Source organism: Malaclemys terrapin, chromosome 2, assembly GCF_027887155.1.
Source record: "Malaclemys terrapin pileata isolate rMalTer1 chromosome 2, rMalTer1.hap1, whole genome shotgun sequence".
Classification (NCBI taxonomy): Eukaryota; Metazoa; Chordata; order Testudines; family Emydidae; genus Malaclemys; species Malaclemys terrapin.
Genome location: NC_071506.1, coordinates 170,623,286 through 170,639,450, shown reverse-complemented (window position 1 = coordinate 170,639,450; position 16,165 = coordinate 170,623,286). Strand labels below are relative to the sequence as shown.

General features: G+C 41.5%; 1 protein-coding gene across 2 annotated transcripts in view; it reads right to left on the bottom strand.

The window, feature by feature from the left end:
• Window positions 1-16,165, bottom strand: part of CTNNAL1 (catenin alpha like 1) — a 138,171-nt gene that overhangs the window by 32,212 nt on the left and 89,794 nt on the right. For both annotated transcript variants that reach the window (XM_054018540.1, XM_054018541.1), the window contains 3 exons: window positions 12,289-12,447; window positions 8,163-8,255; window positions 2,921-3,071 (listed from right to left, as the gene is read on the bottom strand). In XM_054018540.1, the coding sequence (XP_053874515.1) occupies window positions 2,921-3,071; window positions 8,163-8,255; window positions 12,289-12,447 (403 nt within the window). The remainder of the gene's footprint in view (window positions 1-2,920; window positions 3,072-8,162; window positions 8,256-12,288; window positions 12,448-16,165) is intronic.

Sequence of the window (16,165 nt, the reverse complement as noted above, 5' to 3'; positions counted from 1 at the left end):
CTGCAGCCCTGCTGATGCATGGTATGAGGTTTCTATCCTTGCTGGCTATCCACCACCTCACCCCAACTTCCAAGTCTGGCATTCATTTAATGGCTACCTTATGCACAGGTACGCTAAGAAACAGGGAGACAACACAGTCTCCTCTTCAGAATGTCCAGGGCAGCAACCACAATTTGGCCCCAAATGCCATGGTGCATATTAACCGTACAGCTATACAGAACCCATATGGCTTGTAGTCACGGCCTATGGAAGACTATAGGAAAAGTAACTGTCGCTAACAGGATATGCTAGGAATGTCCTCTAACCTACTTCAAAACCAAGATTCAATTTTTGTGGGTGATGAGTAAATACTTTGCTGCAAAACAGCACTGTTCTGCTCTAACATTTAAAATATAACAAAACAAACACCCAAAAAGTTTTTTCCTCCATCCCAATGAGGTAACATGAAACTATTTCCTAAATATATAAGAATTCAATAGATTTCAAATTGCATAGTCAGTTTTAAAACCTCCTATTTTTACATAACTTATAGTAAAGATAGTTAGCATTTGATACAATGTAATTTAAAACACAGCATCATTTTGCTACTAAAGAAAGAAAGTTGGGTTATTCGGACATAACTAATCCCAAACTATTTTGATTTCCTTGATAAATGGTCTGAAAAGCACTGGAACTTGTTCAAGACATGCAAAGATGTCTTCAGTTATAACCCCAACCATAAATCTGAACGTCTTCTTCATGATGTCACATTATAACAAAGATAATTTTTCTACTTGATTTTTCAAGAGCACAATTGACCTGCATTTGCCAATTGGAATTAACCTACCTACATAGTTCTTGCTGAAATTCCAAAAATATAAATTCCCTTAACTCAGAGAAAGTTAATAATCCCAGTTTAGCGACTGATCCTGTGAGGTAATAGTGCCCTCTGAGGGCTATCATTTTCTTGCAAGATCAGGCCCATAATCAGGATCTCATATCCAATAGTTCCGGAATAAGATGAGGAACAGGTAGAACATGAACACATACGTTTCCCATTGTTTTCATATTCCTAACTATGCTATAATCACATGCTGCTTATTTAGCCCTGTTCATAGTTTTAGTATATTTTAATTCATACTTTATAAAACATCACAGATAATATATGACTTTGCACCAAGAAAGACAACAATTTTCAGGTGAATTCCTTGTAGAAGAAGTTCATCAAAATACAAAAATGAAGGTTTACTAGTTTGACACTTTAACAATAGGATTCTTTCAAAGGTCGTCAGCTAGTGAAGTACTGTATGTAATGACAATCTGTCTACCCTGATTCAGAACATACAGTGATCGCTTAGATATGAAAAATTTGTGTTAAATCCCTGTTTGTCTAATTTTTAACCAAATCATTGCATTTTCCTGAGTAATTTTTCTTAAAACACAAAACAGATTCAACATATTTAGGCTTGGAAGGATCACATTTTTATCAGTAAAAGTAGATTTCACCATACACACACACACACACACACACACAACGTATTTCCATGGATGATGACTGAAATTTACAGCTAGGCGAAGTTAGAAAACTACAAGAAAATGGTGCTAGAGAACTTGCTAGAGTTTGACTTATGGATATTTACTTTGTATATTCTGGCATGTGATGTGACAATTTGTGTTTTAACACTTCTGAAGCTTTAACTTTTTGAATCTCAACGTCTCCTATCATTAAATAATTATTGTCTGACCCCCTCCCCACAATAATTTCCTGCAACTGTGAACATTTAAATCTATAGCATTTTTTTTTAAAAAGTGCTTAAAAATAAACAGCAACATTATCCAGTAAAGTTATTTTAAAAAATAAACATAATTCTGCCAAGCCTAAATATATGGCATGTTACATTGAACCTCTATATTAACCCGAAGAATGACAAACATTTAACTGCACAAAGGTGATATGCCAAGCTGCACTGAAGACAAACTTTTTGAAGAAAATTTAAAGTACATAAAAAGAAACACCAGGATATTTTCTTAAATTTTCAAAAAAGAATACCATATAGAGGTGACACTAAAATGAGAATAAACACAGATTTGTTCTTCAAAGTTCCATGGTTGTATTCTACATGTTGTACAAATACCAGTTAACTTACCAACCAGAGAAAACATCCCAAGATTGTGTGGAGTCGTCAGAGATTCCATCCAGGAGAAAGGACAGCAGTTCAAAAATCAAATAGCTACATTCACTACATTATGAAGTGAATAAAATTCAATCTGATAGTACAGAATTAAAATAAATATTTATTTTCCAGGAATACTGGACAATGAAAAGCCTAGCAGAATGGAAAAATTTTGAAAACTCAAAGACTACACTTCAAAAATAAAACTGAAATGCTAATACTAATCATAGAAATCCCTATGATGAAACTACACTTGTCATACAATTCAATTTACTTTCTGTTTACAATTTGTGAGAATTTTGATTGGTATCACTCAGTGACATATTAGGTCATGACAATAGATGGATATGAAAACCATACAACTCCTTCAGCCTTTAGGCTCCATTCCTGCAAAGGTTTACAACATGTATTTAACTTTATGTACTGTGAGCAGTTCCATTTGATTTCTGTGGGACTATACGTGGTGCATGAAGTTAAGCACATGTATATGTTTTTACAGGATCTAGGTCTTAACCTTAGGTTTTTAAAATCAAGTGTTCTGTATTTTATGTAGCAGATCTGATAATTATACTCCAATCCATTGTTTCTATAAAACTAATATACTGAATTGATGTAATATTACCTAGATACCAAGTTGTCATTAAAAAAAAGGAGTGTTTATTTTGTATCCATCTGCAAAAAACAGCATATTTGCTAGACTGCAGCTTAACAGAACAGGTAAAATACCTGGAATGCTGCACTTGTGTTATGATGAACAGCACTCTTACCTCGTCTTCCCTCAAACACATCATTGATTTCTCTTAACAACATGGACATGTCACTCAGCTGGGACTCCCAAGCCTCACAGAACACATCAAGATTTTCTTTTGCAATCTTACTAGATGGATGTAATGTCAGTGTTTCTGCAGCAGAAATTATCTGGAAAAAAAATGCAATAATAGAGCAACAAATGTTAAAAAACCCATCTTCTCATGTAATGTTACAGGCTAATTTGCAAATGCCTCCACACACGAAACAAGAAACAATGTCAACATTAAGAAAGGGTTAATATTACATCTGTTGAGCAAAGACCGGTTACATTTCTAAGGCCTTTCGCTGGAACATTCTGGTATTAAATGTATTTGTGAATATACAGTTTTTTAAAATCAGCATGGACAAAGAGTTCTAGCATATTAGACAACAGGAAAGAGAAGTAAAAGAATATAAGTATTTCATAGGTGAGGTAATATATCTTTTATTGGACCAATCTCTGTTGTTGAAAGAGACACGCTTTCGAGATTACACAGAGCTCTTCTTCAGGTCTGGGAAAAGTGACACAACTAAATACAAGGTGGAAAAAATGGTTACTTCCTTTAACTACGTTTCTTCAAGATGCGATGCAGACTTGTATTCCACTTATGTGTGTGTGCGCCCAGCATGCTGGAGCCAGAGAATTTTGCATAGTAGTACCCGTAGAGTTGCGGCACTTTCGCCTCATGGCCTTAGCCCCTCCTCTGGCTATATGAGGCAGCACCACCCCAACCCTCCTCAGTTATTTTGCACTGAATGCCCAGAGACTAAAATTCAAATTCAGAGGAGATGGAGGAAGAGTCGTGGAATACACGCCTGCATCATGTCTTGAAGAACCACAATTACAGTTAGTAGCCACTTCTTCATATACAGGCAGCCATATATTCCACTTAGGTGACTCACAAGCAGCACCCATCCCTGGAGGCAGGGCTCAAAGTCTACTTAAACAAGGATTGCAGGACCACCCTACCAAAACTTTCATCCACTCTGGAAGATGCAATAATGGCATAATGGTGCGTAAATGTATGGATGGATGACCACATAGCAGCCCTGCAAATGTCCAATGCTCAGATGTCACTGAGGAATGCTATCGAGATCCCTTGCGCTCTCATTGAACAAGCTCACAACTACTGAGGAGGCACAGCCAAAGCTATTTCATCTGCAGTCTTGATACAAGATGTTATCCATCTAGAGATAGTCTGTGAAGAGACTGCTTTCCCTTTCATAAGATCTGCATATGACACAAAGAGACAAGGCGAAGCATGAAATGGTTTAGTCCTGTCCAGGTAGAAGGCTAGACATCGCCTAACAGCTAACATATAGAGATGCTGCTCTTCTGGAGATGAATGCTTTCTTCTGGAGAAAGAATGTGTTCTTTCTTAGGAAAGAACACAGGTAAATATACCTCCTGCTTCAAATGCAACTGAGAAACCATTTCAGACAAAAATTTCGGATGTGGTCGTAAAGTCACTTTGTCCTTGGTGAATTGTGTATAAGGAGGCTCTACCATCAGAGTCTGCAACTCACAGACTCTCCTTCTGGATGTTATTGCAAACAGCAGGGCTGTCTCTAGGGGGCTAGGGGGCCCATGATAGAGGTTTCTATCTGCTGGGGGGTGCTCCCCCTGGCTCCGCCCAGGCCCTGCCCCCACCCCACCTCTTCCCACCCCCAGTCTGCCCCGCCCCCATCCTGCCTCTTCTCCACCCAATTCTGCCCACATCCCCGAACGCGCTGCGTCCTTGCTCCTCTCCCCTACCCCCCAGCGCCTCCTGACACTGCGAAACAGCTGATTGGCAGTAGGTCCTGGGAGGGCGGGGGAGGCATTGATTGGCGGGGCCGCTGGTGGGCAGGAGGTGCTGGGGGTAGAGGGAAGTTGGTAGGGGGCTCCTCCTCGCCAGCCCCCGCCTACCCACCTCCCCACTAAAGTGCGGGGCCCGGGGCAGTCACCCCAATTCATTGTAACCCAGGACAGCTCAGGCTACCAGGAACGCAGTTTTCTGACACAAAAATGGAAAGGGACAAGATGCCAGGGGCTTGAATAGAGGTCCTATTAAAGCCACTTGGACCATGTTAAGGTCCCACAGAGGAATCGGCTCCCAGATCTGAGGATGGAGATGAAGAAGCTCTTTTAAGAATCCTGCTACTATGGCATTGGAGAAGACGGATCTTCCCAGAATGGGGGGATGAAACACTGCTATTGCTGCCAGATACACTCTCAATGAGCTAAGTGAAAGGCCCAGCAACTGAAGATACAGAAGTACTCCAAGATGTACTCAATAGAAACCAATGTCAGTTGAACTCCATGGGCCAACAACCACACCGAAAACTGCTTCCATTTAGTTGAACAGGCCATTCTGGTAGAGGACTTTGTACTGTTGAACAGGACTCGTTGAACAGCCTCCGAACACTGCATTTTCTCCTCGTTTAGCCACGAAGCCAACCATGTCAGGAGATACAGGGAGCTGAGCACAGCATATACGGTGCAACCATGATCCTGGGTGAGTAGCTCAGGATGGAGAGGAAGGGGTATGGGAGACTGAATTAACAGCTCAAGAAGGTTGTACAACAAAGACTACCTTGGCCATGCCAGGACAATGAGAATGAGATTGGCCTGATCCACCGTCAGCTTGAGGATGACCTGTGGAATGATCGGGAGAAAAGCATAAAGGAGAACTGACAGCAAGCGCAGGTAGAAAGTGTCAGACAGGGAGTTTGGACCGAGGCCCCCATCAAGAGCAGAACAGATGACATTTCCTGTTGTCCCTTGTGGCAACCAGGCTGATCAACGGAATTCCCCAAGCTGCGAAGATGACCCAGAGAATGATTGTTTTCAGAGACTACATGTGGCTCAGGGAAAAATTCTTGCTGAGTGATGCTTGATCGAGAACTACCACAATCTGATCGCCTACTGGCAGAGCATCCTGGAGTGTGCTCCCCCTTGCCTGTTCACATGATACATCCTAGTGGTATTGTGTGTAAGTATGTGAACCATGAGTCCCGGATACAGTACAGAAAAGCAGGTGATGCATTGCAGATGTCCCAAAGCTCCAGCACATTGATGTGCAGTGAGAACTCCTGCTCTGACCAGACTCTGAACTTTCAGTGACCCGATGTGCTCCCTAGCCCATCAGGGAGGGGTCGGTGACAACAGACCTGGTTGAAAAGGGCCAGACGAAGAGAACACCCTGATAAACATTCTCTGGAAGCTTCCATCACTGCAAGACCTCCTTGTGTGGTACCAGGAAGCAGTTGACAAGACCTGCTCCATCCCTTACCCCAGTATTCACATGGTGCCAGTACGTGCTCCTTCTGGAGGAGACAGACAAGTCCCCATGAAACCTGGAGCGACCTGGATCCATCGTATGCAACCTTCTCATGAGCACACTCAATGAGGAATAACTCCTCTCTTTCTTCAGAGCACAAAACAGCAGCAGTATCAGAACCCGAGAACGACCTCTGATCCAACTTAGGCAGCAGTGCTGAAGCAGGCTGAATGGCCTGTTCAAGCAGGTGTTGCTTTTGACAAAAGATCCCTCACCCAGTATTGTGAATGATTTGCAAATCGAACACCGCTCCTTGATGTGGGCTTCGCCTAGGCACAGCAAACACCATGTGTGGGGATTGTTGTTGGGGATCACTACCCCACACAGCAGACACTGTTTAAACCCTGGTGAGGGTGTCACCAGGGAAATAATTAAACTAAACTAACTAACACTATACTAATAGTACTAATTAGCTATATACAACTAAAAAAGTCACTAAAAAATAGTGAGTTTAGGAACTACTCAGAGCGCCGACTCCAGCCAGGGCAAGGGGGGTCAGGGCAACGCAGCATCATGTAGCCAGGGGAGGGGCTATGGCCACAAGGTGTGAGTGCTGCCCCTCTACAGGTACTGCTAGGCAAAATTCTCTGGCTTTGGTGCGCTACATGTGCGCATACCTAAGTGGAATACACAGCTGCATCTACTCGAAGAACAGTCTGTTTAGCATAAGTAGTTAACACATAAGCTTGAAAGTTTCTCTCTCTCACTGACAGAAGTTGGCCCAATAAGAGATATTACCTTACCCACCTTGTGTGTCTAATATAATTAATGACTAATAATAAATACTTAGCACTTTAAAAGAAGCTATTTGTGTTTTACAGGGGTATCTGCAGGCAGACATATAGATAAACCAACAGTGAATGAAATATTAGGTACAGCATTGCTGTACATAGGTAAGGATGCAGTATTTGATGCAGTATTGTTCTACAAAAAAATATATAGTTACCTGTGCATATACTTGTGTGACAACTGCAAAGAAAATGTATCCATAGGTACTTTCAAATGATTAGTCAGTGTTTGTAAAATACATTTTAAATATAAAGCACTATGTAAATACTAATTACTATTATTGGGCACAATATTGTTAAACCCCTGAAAAAGCTGGTGGGCTGTGTTTACATGTGTAGTAGTGGCATAATTTTATACTTGGGTAAGCACGGAGGTGTAAGCTTTTAGTGGGTGAAATTCATCCCTGTACAAAGGGACAGTGAAGGCCTATGTACCAATGAAGTCCTATTTAAACGTTCAAAACAGGAATTAAATGATTCATAAGCTTTATATTGGTCCTCTGCACAGAGGTGAAAATTGCCCTACATAAATAAGACTGACTGGTCAGATCTTTGGGTGGGTTGTGGCCACTTTGCAATGCACTGCTAGCATACTTTGGCCACAACACTCAAGCAAATGGCCCATGGTGGATAACCCTAGTGATCCTGCAGTGGCACAGGGGCTCAGACCACACAATCTCCTTGCTGCTGGCATGGTGGGAAGAGGGGTGCATAGTCACTGAAAAGGAGGTCATGGTGAGGATACCCCTACTCTACATCTGTCCTGGGCTAATATTCAGCTCCAAGTGGCTGGTATAAGCCAGCATAACTTAAAGCAGACCCAAAGCTACAGCACATGCTGGGAAAGCACACAGGGTTTGTAGGAGCTTTATGCCAGCTTTGCACAGTCTTCCAAAATGTCTAGAGCACAAATCAAGATGTACCAGAAGATCTAGCTTGGACACCTGTCTAGAAATATTTACACTGCCTCCTACTTGTAATATTTTCATTATGTTTCTTTGGGAACTGAACTGGCATGCCTTCAACATCATATGATGAATGTTTATCTTAGTGTATAGCCATTTTACAAAATTCTACTTAAAATGTGATCAAATGAAAGGTAGGCATACCTGTGGGCCAGTGACCTGAAAGGTGTCTTCTGCATGTATGCAAGTAATTTCAAGTGGCTCTGTTCCAGAAACATGCCTCAACAAGCGACATGTCTACGAAAAAAGTTAATATATTTTGAAGAGTAAATAATATTATAAATAAGATATATTAAAGAAGGGTACACAGCAGTAAAGTTTATTTTCTTTTCATTGCTGAGAAAAGGTGCAAACCTATCAGGTACAGTACATTTTTCAGAAATTGCATCTGGAGTAACAAACATGTATGAATTATTGGGTCATAATTCCAGCAAGGGGTTCAAGTGAGATCAAACCATGAAAACAAGGATCGAGCTATTTTCCCCTTTGCTTCTCCTTCCCCTTTGTCCTCCTAAGCCTCAGGAAAATTTTAAGAAAAGAAGTTACATTAGAGTGTGTTTACATGACTGACCTTCAAGTCAGGTAATGAAAGTTACCAGGCCTCACAGTAACCTTAACCTGATCATGCTTACATACATTTGTGTTTCTGGCAGCAACTCCAACATCTAGGTTGCTTAGCACTTTCCACATTAAAAATTCTGGCAACCTTTTTTTGAGAAGGTCTAAAAACTTCTATAATTTGATGCAGGCTTATGGATTTTGACAGGAAGAAAGCCCATAGGCCAGAGAAGTGCCTTTTCTATGTCCAGGGAAATACTGGCTGTGATAGAAACTTTTTATTTCCATTCAGCGACTTACCTTGTCAGTAAAATGTTGGTAGAAAGTCAAGTAATACTGAATATAAACATTTTAATGTAAGGTCAGGCCTGTGCCACCACTAAACACCACTACACTGCATTGTGATCCCCAGGTGCAGACAGCCTTTCAAAGGGTATGTATACACCACAATAAAACACCCCAGCTGTCCTGGATCAGCTGACTGGGGCTCATGGGGCTACAAAATTGTGGTGCAGATGTTCAAATTTTGGCTGGAGCCTGGGCTCTGGGACCCCTCAAGAGGGGAAGGTCCGAGAGCCCAGGCTCCAGCCTGAGCTTGAAAATCCACACTGCGATTTTATAGCCCAACAGATTGAACCTGAGTCAGCTGACCTGGACCAGCTCAGAGTGTTTTATTGCAGTCTAGGCATACCCTAAGAGTGGAGGGGAAAGAGAAAGCCACATCAGGCTCCACACAGTAATCCCCCCCAGAGCCAGCACATGCCGCCGCCGCCTCCTCCTCCAAGGGCATCACATGGGGAAGGAGTTCCCTCACACCCCAGAAGGGGAGCAGACAGAGAGCTGGGAGGAGGGGTGTGATTCCTCCAACAACAGCCCAAATTTAGCACATGGCTCCAGCAGCCCATTTCCCCCCTACCCATGCTGGGACAGCCTTCTTCTGCTTCCAGCTAACTCTACTGATGGTGCATGATGGGAGGGCGTTGTTACAGTTGTAAAAATATATATATTTATTTATTTATTTACATTTTTCCATATTTAACCTACTCACACTACATTAAAACCTTATTTAGTTACAAAGTCTAATACTTGAAAGTTAAAAAAATTCCAGAATTTATGTTGGCTGTGAAACCTTAATTCTGCATCCTTGTTGGTATGCATTACGACACAGTCTTTAATTACTTGAGTAAATTTTTTCCCCCACAGGACCACACCTCATTCATTGCACAGGATGGAGAGCATTCAGAGAATGAACTAGGATTGTACAGTGAATAAGGCTGTTCTCTGTAGAAGTTGTTAGGTGTATAGAGAAAAAAGACAGGGGACTGCAGAAGAGAAAAAACGGTCTTGCAGTTAAGGCCGGTGAACATCACATGTGAGAACTCAACTCTATCCCTGTCTATGCCAAAGACTTTCTGTATGATCAGGAGCAAGTCACAAACCAAAATGTTGGCAGGTGGCCCCTACTGTGCATTCCTCATTTTCTGTGTGCCCAACTTGAGATTCCTGGGGCCAGATTTGCACAAGTGCAGAGCACTAAGCTGCAACTGAAGTTAAATTGAAGCTATGGTGGCCACTCTGCATCTCTGCCAGTAGGAAGAGTGGTCTATAGGAATGAGAAAAATGTTGTGAATTAGGGGGCTCACAAGTTCTAATCCTATCTCTGCCTGATTCAGTGTGACCTCCACAAATCTCCCTATCAATTTTCCCCATCTGTAAAATGGTGTTAATAATGCTCTCTTACTTCAGAGGAATTGCGTAAATAAATTCATTAATATTTATGAGGCACTTAAAAAGTGCAATGATGAGCACCCTAAAAAAGACTATAAGGAATTAATACTTATGTATTCACTGCAGGTTTTGGATAGTGTGCAGTAATTATGGCAGATGCCATACACTGAATGACAAGGATAAAAATATTGAACAGCTGTCTCATTCCCAGAACACTGTTCGGCCGGTGACCTGAATGAGGCAGGGGATTGGTGGAAAATACATAGTCTTTAAGTACATGAGCTATACTATCAGTGCAAATACACAAGGGGAAAGAATTAAGATTGTAAGTGTAACCTTAACCCTGGCATTTCCTAACTTTCAAATGCTTGACTATGTAACAAACATTCTTTCAATATGCGTTTTTTCCTATGTAATAATACTATTTGTGTTAAGTTTTTTAAAAACAAAATTAACAGGATATGCAATATCATCAAGTTGAAATATGGTCCTCATAGTAATATTTCCTGATGGCTGTTTAAATTTCAAATGCAACAGTTTACTGCTGTATTACATGAGCTTTTGCATTTAATTTATCTGAGCCAACATTCCCACTGAAGTCAATGGGAGCATAGAGTGCGCATCCCAGGACAGCATTTTTTCTTATGTTCTTAAAAGAAAACCAAAAGAAAGGAAAAAGTCTACAATACTCATTTCTACACCGATATCATAGTGTACATTCACAGTTGAATAAATATGAAAGATTCAGAAACTTGGCAACTAAGAAATTCTGTAGGAGAAATTGTTGCACAAGAGTATTGCAAGTTACTTATCCAAGTAGTAGTCAAAGTATATAGTCCTCTGTAGCCATGTAAATAACATAACTCTACACTCAGAAAACAAATGTCTTTCAGCAAGAAACTTGATCAGTGATTACTAGTCACATGGAAAACTTCAATTTCAAAGTTCATCTCATTTTGACATATCTTTGAGCAAAACAGTGTCAAATTGATTTTAAAGCAGAAAAGAACTTTTCTGCTGTATTCTGGGCAAAATGTATTAGTTTTTGAGCAAACATTAAAAAGCAACAACTCACTTTTGGGCTGAGAAGGAACATAGAAAATGACAGCCCAAAAGGAGAACTTCTGAGAAAGTTACAAACTTGCTTTGTGATTGAAGTCCATATGTAATCTTAACTACAGTGTTCCCCATTTACCAGTACAATTACTCTTATGCACTCTCACATGCACAGAGCTCTCTACCTTTCGGTATGTTTATTAGAAGCAGGATTAATCTAAATGCCACATTTGGAAGTTATCCCCAGTGCTTCAGACATAGATACAGCAAAAGCAGATGTTAAAGTGGAAATAAAAATAGAGTACTCTCTCTCTCTCTCTCTCACACACACACACACACACACACACACACACACACACACACACAGTAAGTACTCTATTTTTATTTCCACTTTAACATCTGCTTTTGCTGTATCTATGTCTGAAGCACTGGGGATAACTTTAAGCTCCTGAATTCATATTTAGGAATTTGCCTGATTTTAAGAATGATGACCACCTAAAATCTCCCACTGAAATCAACGGAAGCTTTTGGTTGTTTAGTATTCTTGAGAAAGTAGGCAAGTGTTTAAATCTGGATTTAAGAGCCTAACTTTACGCTCCTATTTATGAAAATCTTGGCCCCGATATGCAATCACAGAGGCCCCCCAAAATCAGGTAATGAGGTTCCTGTGCCCACAGCAAGCAGCACCTGGGACTGTGCAGGTGGGGCAGTGGGTCCAATTCTATAACAGTGAACCCCAAATGTTTCGTGCAGTGAGGAAGCTCATGCTGCACTCAGACATTATCTTCTAGGAGAGCGTAGAGTCCAGTAGCGCCAGAGGTACATTCTACAGGTTAAAACACGAAAGACACCCTGAAGAACAGTTCATTTAGATAGATTTTGGAACTTTTTATATTAAATATATTTGAAAATAAAATTGTTAACTCACCTCAACAAGCTGCTCTTTCTGCTCTGATAGCTTACAAGTATATTCTGCTACAGCTTCTAGATTTCCTTCTACTCCTGTGATTTTTAATGCCTTCAAAACCATGTGATCTGCATGGTATCTTAGCAGGTCTGCTGCCAGTGATGTGGCTGCATGGTGAAGCTTCAGTAGCAGTAAGGAAAAGAAAAAATAAGCACTGAAAGATAAATAACATGTGAAGCTAATCTACAATAAAAATACTTTAGCGATAGCGGATTCAGCAGATGACCAAGAGGCAGGAATTAAAAAAAAAAAAAAAGCTTACTGGTACTAAGTTAAGTTCAGAGGAAGTCTGCAAAGAATGTCTGTACCTCAGGGGCTTTATTCTGAAACTTCTACTCAGATACGTAGACTAAAATCCACTCCACTCTCAAAAAAAGCTGAGTATTCAAGTCTTTTGGGGGAAGACAGAAAAGCAGTTGGGGCAGGCCAGGTTATAAGGTATTGCATTGCATCCCCCTGGCAATTACTGCAACTGGAATAAGCCCTCCTCTATACCAGCTGCATAAGGTACTGAGGCCACCAGCTCTGCGTGAACAAGGATCAGTGATCCCTCTTCTTGCCCAAACCCAACATGACCTACTGACAGTGGAAGGCCTTTTCCACTGTGTACTGCATATACATAGGCAGAGCCAGATTAAGGCACAGACACTGGAGACACTTCCTAGTATTCCAGCACCTGGACTCACAGGACATCAGAATCTCACCCTTAATGTTGCAAAGAAAAACTTGAAAATGTGACCAGGTTGTGATCTAACTTAAGACAAGACACAAATGAGTAAAACAATAGCCCACATCACCCTCTTCTACAGTGGGGGGGGGGAGGGGAAGCCACAGGAGTGGGGCTCAGGGGAGGAAATCCCACAAAAATTCCTCCATATAATCCCAGAAGCAGGGACGGGTCTCCCCAGTACGTTATTGGGCCCACCTGGTAGATACCAGGGGATCCCTGGGAAGTCAAGGCCATCTACCTAGAAGACCTGCAGCTCCGCACCAGCTGTGGCCCCTAGTAATCCTCCTTCTCCAGCTGCCTGGCAACAGGAATCCCCTGGCGTCATAATACTAAGGACACTCCTGGCCATAGCTACAGTGTTGTCATTCTCATACGGTGAGTCTTGCAACAGTCCTAAAGCTCCAGTTGCTGGACTCAGCGGAGTTCATAAAAATCTCAATTAAAAAAAAAAGTTTCTAGTCCTCATTATTAGAGAGAGAAGCTTGGCACAAGAGCACCCTAGCGCCTCAGAAATCAATGGTCAAAGACAAAACAATTACTTATAGGGCTATCAATTAATTGCAGTTAACTCATGCAATTAACTCAAAAAAATTAATCGCGATTAATCACAGTTTTAATCACACTGTTAAACAATAGGATAGCAATTGAAATTTATTAAATATTTTGGATGTTCTTCTACATTTTCATATATATTGTATTCTGTGTTGTAACTGAAATCAAAGTGTATATTATTTTTGATTACAAATATTTGCACTGTAAAAATGATAAACAAAAGAAATACTATTTTTCAATTCAACTCATACAAATACTGTAGTGAAATCTCTGTCATGAAAGTACAACGTACAAATGTAGATTTTGTTTGTTTGTTACACAGATGCACTCAAAAACAAAACAATGTAAAACTTCAGAGCCTACAAGTCCACTCAGTCCTACTTCTTGTTCAGCCAATCGCTAAGACAAACTACCGTATATACTCGTTCATAAGCTGAATTTTTTAGTAAAAAAGGGAAGGGGGTCGGCGTATGAACGGGTATAGAGAGGGAGAGGTGGGACACAGCCCCTCCCCCCAACAGAGGGAGCAAGGAGAGGCAGCACAGCCAGAAGGGAAGAGGCGGGGCCAGAGTCTCTTCACCTCTGGCCACGCTGCTCTCCCCACAGCCTCTGAAGCAGCTGCAGCTCTGGGGCTAGCAGGCTGCAGCCGTGCCGCTCGGCCCCGCCCCTCCAGAGCAGGCTGTGGCTGCGCTGCCGGAGCACGCTGCAGCCATGCCGCCCAGTCTGGCCCGCCAGAGCAGGCTGCAGCAGTGCTGCCCAGCCTGCCGGAGCAGCTCCAGCCAGGCCAGAGACATCCTCCCCTGGCCCTCCCCAGATACGGTGGGAAGGGATAAGTCTGGTTTTCATTTTTGCCTTTTTATTAGTGCCTTCACATAAACTTACTACAGTACTTCTGCCTACCTAAATTTCTGCTATGTTTTCAATCAACTGTAGTATTCTTCATTTCGCACTGTAAACTCTTAGGTAATGTTGCCCTGTGCTATTAAATATTGCCATGTTTTAACCCAGAGCAGGGTTCACTGCAGTGATTAATAAAATGATTCTTGCAAATATATCGCTTGTATCACAGGAGGGACTGGCAGCATAATTTTGGCAGCGTGCCATAATCTCTAAACATTCTAAGGGTAGGCCCCCACTACTACTGTACTAATCAGCTAACTTTATATAAAAGGCATGTCCTTTGCCCCAAAGCAACCTCCCTACTGAGTTTATAAAGTGGTCTTTAAACAATGGAGGTATTATAGCTTCTGAAAATTGAATCTTTCATAATGAAAATAGTAAGGCAACCTAAATATAGGGGTTGCTGCAAGATTTTGGAACCCTCAGAAGCAGAAATAGCCTGGCTCCTGATGGATCAATTGAGAGAGGCAGGGGATGTGGGAGAGTGTGGCAGGTTAGACTTCTCAGCCACACCCAGGACCCAGAACCTGGCCCCAGAGGACCAACCCCCTTCACGGTGCAGGATAAGAAGCCCTGGAGCACAAACAGCTGGGAACCAAGACAGCATGAGTTAGACTCACATCTACTAAGAGGTGTTAATAGTTCTAACCTTCACAAACTCTTCATTAAAGAAGGCTTCATTCCCCACAGAGAGCCTCAAAAGCTGGGAATGTAGAATGCAGATTTCTAATATGTCAAACCCAATGACACCCAATTAGCTCCACTGCCTCTCAAATAATCTGCCATATCTTTGACCTTGGCTACACTGTCAATAAAGCAGGGCTTCTCATGCTCCCATTGGATAAGTGTATTATATACCCTCTTCTAGTGTTTGGTTTACGGAGGATAACTATTCTGCTGCTGCCAGTTAATTTAGTAAGTCTTCAAACTTAAGCAGTAGAAGTCAGTGTTGAGAGGTTCAGGGTTCAAACTGTTGACATTACATTTGTACAAAACAGAATTTGTTTTTAATTTGTTTTAAGACTAATAATGGAAATATTAAAAAACGACATTATAAGAAAGTTATTTAAGGTTGCAAAGTCAAGTACTTCCTATGCAAATTAAATCCGTCCCCTTTACGCATATGTATTATGAGATGGTGTTAACTGCATGATCACATAGTATTTTCAGTGCACAGGATGGATGGCGGTCAGGGAATAAGTCAGAATTGTGTGCAGGACAAGCCCCTACCTCGTTTGCTCTAGAAGTAGGCAGGTATGTACAGAATGAGACAGGTGTCTTGTGGTTAAAACAGGTGAATGTCGCACAAGAGAACTCAATTCTATTGTTGTCTCTGCCACAGACTTCCTTATGATGAGCAAGTCACATCAAAATGTTGGCAGGTGGCTACTAACTATGTGTTCCTCATTTTCTGGGTGCCCAAACTTGACACATCTGGGGTGTGTTGAGCAGTCTGTTGCAAATGAAATCTAACTGAAGCTGTGTATGCTCAACAGCTCTGTATGGAGGAATGAGGAAAGGGATGAGAGTCAGTCGGTCCAGAGTTCAAATTAGGATTCTGCTAATGACTTGCAGAACAACCTCTACTCCTGGGGGGAATTATGTGCCAAAAAGTTAAAAATTCTGTGCACAATATTTTAAAATGCAGCAAAATTC